This window comes from Myotis brandtii, unplaced genomic scaffold (genome assembly GCF_000412655.1).
Source record: "Myotis brandtii unplaced genomic scaffold, ASM41265v1 scaffold57, whole genome shotgun sequence".
NCBI lineage: Eukaryota > Metazoa > Chordata > Mammalia > Chiroptera > Vespertilionidae > Myotis > Myotis brandtii.
Genome location: NW_005370133.1, coordinates 934,896 through 941,950, shown reverse-complemented (window position 1 = coordinate 941,950; position 7,055 = coordinate 934,896). Strand labels below are relative to the sequence as shown.

The following is a 7,055-nucleotide window of genomic DNA, read 5'->3' as shown; positions in this document are numbered from 1 at the left end:
TGGCTTCCTCCTTCACTGAAGGAAGCAAGCCTCATGTTCGCTTTAAGCTGCCTGGCTGCCGGCCGCCATCTTGGCTGTCAGTTAATTTGCATATCTCCCTGATTAGCTAATTACCATGTTTCTCTTTTATTAGTGTAGATAACAAATTTTGTGGGGTGGAGTTTTCATAAATAGTTTATATTGTACATATTATTCAGTAAGTTCTTCTATATCATGTATAATAGAAAAAATTAGATCTTTTTTAAAAAATTAATTTTAGCCAATTTGCATTAGCTCATTAGATTTTTTTTTCTTTAAATTTGCCTATAGTATTAAAAACAGTGCATTAATGATAGATAAGGAAAAGGTGAACATTAGCATGGAATAGAGGACAAAGAAATGGATGCACATCAAGACCAGGCTTGGAAATTTTAGGCCAACAAGACTGAAAGTATTAAATAAGATTGATAGAGCCTGGCACATAGTAAATATTCAGTAAAGGGTAGCTGATAGCCAAACCATAGAAGAAACCCAATAGGGAATTGAAAAACACTTCATTTTGGGAGGAAGAAGAGTGTCTATTAGCTCTTCTCAGCGTATCTACTGAAATGTCAACCTGCTTCCCTGGCCTCTCAGTACCTGGTGAGTAATGGTTAAAGTGAGAGCTACAGTAGGGATAGTCTAAAAACTATGCCAATTTTATTGGTTGGGAGGGCTTGGGGGGAAGGGGGGAAAAAGCACCAACACAGAATAGTGCAATTACATATCTTGCACTTGGAAAATGTTTGAATAAGCCAATGTAACTTGAAGTTGTACAGTTAGTGGCTAAGTATTCACATGGGCTGCTTTTTGTAAGATACTATAGGAATCGGCCGACATGGTAGGAAGATATAACTTCTACCTAAGTTCTATAAATTTTATTGTACTTTAGCTTCTGAAATTCCTTAAAAAAGGATTGGCCCCAATATTAAGCACAAAAGAATTTACATATTCCTTTATATGTATAAGATTATAGTAAGCACAAAAGAAGACCAGAATTTGGAAAGATCATCTTTTGCTCATTAGATTTCCTTAGATTCTTTCCAATAATTTTAAAATATTTTTTTCATTGGCGTTTGAGGGCCAAGAACAGGAGAGGGTGTTGCTTGTCAGCCAACTCTTGTTTCATAAGAAATATGTGTTTTGTTTTGTTTTTTCAGGAAAAGTTCGTATTTTTTCTTATTTGATTACTTTCTCTTAGATTGATAGAATTGGAAGGTACCCACTAAGGAACTATTGAGCTGGTTCAGCCTTTCTGCTCAGTGTTGTACGAAAGGGGAGAGCACTATAACTCAGGTCTCCTGATTCTTAGGCTAGTGTCTTCACTGTCTCCTATTTTTCTGAAAATAACATTTAAAAAAATTAATGTAGAGGCAGTATGCATCATCTTTAAGATTACAGGCTCGAAGCTAGCCTACCTGGATTAAAAATCTCCGATTTTCCTTTTGCTAGTTGGTAATATTGGTTAAGTTACTTAACCTTTCTGTGCCTCCTGGTTTTCTCATCTGCAAATTTGAGGATAATAATAGAACCTCCTTCATAGGGTTCTTGTGAAGTTTAAATGGATTAATACATGTAAAATGCTTACAATAGTACCTGATTCATGGTAAGTGCCCAAAGAATGTTAGCTGCTATTATGATGATGATGATGATTTTTTACTTTCTTTGTTTCCATACTCCTTAGTATAATCATAGTTTGATATTGTTAATTTTCTCAATTCTGGTCTTTTATATCAATGATAAACTTGATATAACATCAGAAATAGTTGATATTTGCTTCTAGAATGAACTTTGTCTTTTATGCAATGATTATAGTTTATGTGTGGACTATTATAGTTATGTGCTTGCTTTAGAATGAACTACATCTCTGTTTGGGTGTATTATTTGATTCTATTTTTCTTTTTCCACAGCAATACAAGTTCTTGCGCTTTAGGAGATCTTTGCTCTTACTAGTTAAACACAGTTGTATGGAATCACTGTTCTTGATTAGAAATTTCTGCATTGTGTATTATTTTCTTGGTAAGAATTTATGCTTTTTGATAGTGTGTTAGCTCATAGCTCAGAAAATGTCAGTGACATTCTTGATTGTTTTTATATGTTTCCTACATTTGTATGTGTGTGATTAGCCTAGCCCAACTGAATCGTTGTTTAGATGGTCAAAAAGTATTTACTTAAGGGAAAATATTGTTAAAGGAAATGTGGAATATACATACAATGGAATATTATTCAACCTTAAAAAAGAAGGAAATCCTGTCACATGCTACAATATGGATGAATCTTGGGACATTATACTGTGTGAAGTAAGCCAGTCACAAAAAGACAAATACTGTATGATTCCATTTATATGAGATATGTAGAGTAGCCAGACTCTTAGAAACTAAAAGTAGGATATGTTGGTTGCCATAGACTGAAGAGAGGGAGAAAAGGGGGAGAAGTTGGTATGTTCAGTGGGTATAGATACTGTAGAAATATGATAAAACTCTAATGATCTGTTGCACAAGGCACTTATATCCACATTGCCCACTTAAAAATGTTTAAGATGGTAAATTTTTTATGTTATGTGTTTTTAGCACAATAAAAAAAGGTATTTTTTTTTTAAAAAAGGAAAATATATGTGATTTGGTCATTACTTTATATAGAACATATTGCTTTTTATAAGTTTATAACGGTACTAATACAATAAAAATATTCTCTTGCTAAGGGAACCTTGTAGAATTTATTAAAGTGAATTTTCGTATAAAAATACAGCAGCTTCAATATAATGAACAGTACAAGTTAGATGGAAAACATTAATCTCCGTAGCAGCACATAATAGAAACAAAATCCAACGTTCTAAAATACTATTTTCAGACTAATTTTTTCTGTGCTATGGATATATAATTACATTTATATCCATAGAAAAAAGTAGGATCAGAAAAAGGCCATTTTGTTGTCTACCTTTTTCAGTTGTAGTTTATGTAGTCCATTTTTCTACATAGCTTTGAAAATTGTCATTCTAATGTTAATACTTCATTGTATTAACCTACTACAGTTAGCCTAGCTGTTTGCCCATCCAGGCATACTTTGCTTTACTGTGCTTCACATTATTGCACTTCACAGATGTTGCATTTTTTTTTACAAATTAAAGGCAAGAACCCTTCACTAGCAACAAGATTATGACTTGCTTTATTGAAATACAATACTCTGGAATACCACAATATCTCAGAGGTATGCCTGTAGTTGTATGTTAGTCTGACAAAGCCATGTCAGCATTCTCATGGTCAGCTATTTCTTTCAAACTTCATTTCTAGTGCTACCACTTTCCATTTTTTTGTTGTACTTTGGTCTTTTTTGGCCAGTTTCCTCTTTTCAGTTATTCATTTTTGTAAAAAGTTATGTGGGTTTACCGTGGGAGACAAGGAGGCAACACAACTACATGCTTCATTGTCTGTGCCTGAACTGCATAACTTTTGTGAGCGACCAATCACCAATAGACTTTGAAGGAAGAGATGTGATTGGTCATGGATCTTGCTATGCATCTGTTATCTACATACTTATTTGGTTACTGAAAAGCTAGAAATACTATATTGAGTTGCTCGAAGTTAATATACCATGGTAAGTGAAATTTGAATTCAGTTGGAGGACTGGTGTTAGTAACTAAACCCTGGTAATTGAAATATGTACATATCAGAATTGAAAAGCAAAAACTGCCTATATTTAGAAATTATTCTTTTGTCTTGCCCATTCTTAAACAAACTAGACTTTAGACTGAGGTCTTGGTGTCTGTTTGACTATCTCATCAACCTCATATTTCAAAACATGATTAAGGTTTGCTTTTATAACTTTTTATGTTCATAACTTCGTATCTTTCCCCCCCCTCAGGCCATATTCCCAAAGCTTGGATTAGCACTGCTATGAACCTTCAGATAGATGAGTAAGTGCTCTATGAAAAGTCTGATTTTAACTTTTTTAGATGTTTTCATCTTTTTAGATGTTTACTTCTTTCCACATGCTTTGATTGGTTGAGCCTTTAAGATTTTTAAGAATTGTGTTCATTTTTTAAAAAAATTTTTATTGATTTCGGAGAGGAAGGGAAAGGGAGAGAGAGATAGAAACATCAGTGATGAGAGAGAATCATTGATTGGCTGCCTTCTGCATGCCCCCTACTGGGGATCGAGCCTGCAACCCAGGCATGTGCCCTTGACTGGAATCGAACGTGGGACCCTTCAGTCCACAGGCCAATGCTCTATCCACTGAGCCAAATCAGGTAGGGCAAGAATTGTGTTCATTTTTGAATGCACATAGTTCACATAGTCTAAAATTTCAATGATATATATAAAAAGGGCATGCAATGAAGATGATTTATTTTGCTCCTTTCTCCAGTCACCTAGTTACTGTCCCCAGAAGTAATAATTCATTTATTGTTAGAAACAGCTTTTATATTGTAAAAAAGTAGACTTCTTGAGTTGCGTGGTATGCCTCCTTTTTTCTTTTTTGTCCTCAATAATCATTCTATGCTATGTTGAGCTAGACAGTCATAATGCTGTGGCATTATTCTAATTTTGCCTATGAGGAACCAAAATTGAGGAGGGTCATGTGACCAGTTGAAGATCATAAGTGGCAATCAGGTATATGTTCTAGTTATTCCCCATGCACTTGGCAAATAGAGCTTTCATCTTGATTTTTGTTTATTTTTTATAAATCTCACCCAAAGGTATTTTTTCCATTGATTTTTAGAGAGAGTGCAAGGGAGTGGGAGAGGAGAGAGATGCAGAGAGAAACATTGATGTGAGAATCAATTGGTTGCCTCTTGCACACACTCAAACTGGGGCCCAGGATTAAACTTGCAACCCAAGTACCTTCGACTGGGAATTCAACCTGAGACCCTTTGGTGCTCAGGCCGATGCTCTGACCATTTGACAACACTGGCCAGGGAAAATCTTATTTTGCAGATAAATGTAAATTTCTCCATTAATGTTCTTTTAATTATTATTCTACTGTGAGACTTTGTGTCATATATAGTCTTCACTAGTATCAGTTCTTGGGAGTGGGAATATTGGCATATATAGGTGTTTATGAGATATTATGGTTTCTACCGTGTAGATTTCAATTTTTAACGTTTAAAAGTTCCTAGGTAGTGCCCTGCCTGAGTGGCTCAGTGGTTGAGTGTTGACTTCCGAACCAGGAGGTTACGGTTCAATTCCTGGTCAGAGCACATGCCTGGGTTGTGGGCTTGATCCCCAGTAGAAGGTGTACAGGAGGCAGCTGATGGATGATTCTCTCTCGTCGATGTTTCTCTCTCTACCTCTCCCATCCTCTCTGAAATCAATAAAAATATATTTTAAAAAGTAAAGAGTTATTTTTAATAGTGCTATGTGCTTTTAACTACGATGGAACTGTTTGTAGGGTATACAGGAGAGGTGCTAGTTATGTTGAATGATTTTTAAGTATCAAACTAGAAAGCAACCGTAATATAATTTTACTCAACCTCTAGGGGTTGGTTTATAGGTTTGGCTTATTCTTTTTCCATAGTAAGTGGCAGTGAAGATTTTGAACACAAGAAACTGAGTGCCAGTTTAGGTTTACTCTTCCTTTTAGGCTCCCTTTATGTTCTTTGTTAGAAGGTATTGGGGAAAAAATTCTATAGGGCACAAAATGAGAGGAGTTTATTACCATTACTATTTGCAAATAGGATTTATTTGTTTCTCAGTGTTGAGCCCAAGTCTGTTAAATGCTTAGACTGTATTTTTCCCCATAGGATTAAATAGTAATTTTTGTTTTCATAGGCAATTTCATAGGCCTCTTGATACTGTGAGTGGCCTCTTGAATCTCTCATTGCTCTACCATGTCTGGTTATGTGGAGTCTTTCTTCTGATGACTTGGTATATCTCATGGATACTCTTCAAAATCTATGCCACAGAGGTTAGTACTGATTTTTTTGTTGGTACATTTGTATTTTGGAGTACTAAAGATTTATTTTTAGTAGAGCACTGATCAGCATGCTGTTATGCCCGAAGCCATTTTGGTAAATGGGGTTTTGGTCTCTTTACTGAGACTTCACTAGGGATGCATCATTTATTAACCATTATTTACTTTGTTGTTGTTGTTGTTGTTGTTTTTTGTTAATTCTCATCCGAGGATATTTTTTCCATTGATTTTTAGACAGAGTAGAAGGGAGGGAGAGAGAGAGTGAGAGGAACACATTGATTGGTTGCCTCCCACATGGGGATCGAGCCTGCAACTGAAGTATGTGCCTTTAACTGGAATCGAACCTGGAACCCTTCAGTCCTTGGGCCGATGCTCTATCCACTGAGCCAAGCCAGTTAGGGCTATTGTTATCCTATCTAATAAAAGAGAAACATGGTAATTAGCCATACGGCCGCTACCCTTCCCATTGGCTAATCAGTGAGATATGCAAATTAACTGCCAACCAAGATGGCGGCTGGCAGCCAGGCAGCTGACGCGAACAGGGAGGCTTGCTTGCTCCAGTGACAGAGGAAGCCAGGTTCCCTGCCTGCCTTGCCGGCCTCTCAGCTGCTCTCTAAGAAACATTGTAACAAATATAGAAGCTAAACAAAACCCCAGAAACCTGCTTTCAATCAGCCAGGCTTCAGCCAGCCGGACCGCAACATTGTTTCAAATACAGAAGGTAAACAAAGGCCAGAAACCTGCTTTCAGCAGCCAAGGCCTCAGAGCTAAAGCTGGCCCAGAATAAAAAAAATAGAAAAAAAGGACAGGTTGGGAGCTTCAGTCACCCGCCAGCCTGAAAACAGCCCTCAACCCCTCATCCAGACTGGCCAGGCACCCCAGTGGGGACCCCCACCCTGAAGGGGGTGTGACCAGATGCAAACAGCCATCATCCCCTCATCTAGGCTGGCCAGGCACCCCAGTGGGGACGCCCGCCCTGATCCAGGACACCCTTCAGGGCAAACCAGCCGGCCCCCACCCGTGCACCAGGCCTCTATCCTATATAGTAAAAGGGTAATATGCCTCCCAGCACCGGGATCAGCGTGACAGGGGGCAGCGCCCAAACCCCCTGATCACCCTGCAGCTCTGTG

General features: G+C 37.4%; 1 protein-coding gene across 4 annotated transcripts in view; it reads left to right on the top strand.

Annotated features, from left to right (window-relative positions):
• NDC1 (NDC1 transmembrane nucleoporin) overlaps positions 1 to 7,055 on the top strand; it is a 57,515-nt gene that overhangs the window by 14,361 nt on the left and 36,099 nt on the right. For all 4 annotated transcript variants that reach the window (XM_005878652.2, XM_005878650.2, XM_014549783.1 and 1 more), the window contains 3 exons: positions 1,929 to 2,037; positions 3,880 to 3,931; positions 5,784 to 5,919. In XM_005878652.2, coding sequence (XP_005878714.1) covers positions 1,929 to 2,037; positions 3,880 to 3,931; positions 5,784 to 5,919 — 297 coding nt within the window. The remainder of the gene's footprint in view (positions 1 to 1,928; positions 2,038 to 3,879; positions 3,932 to 5,783; positions 5,920 to 7,055) is intronic.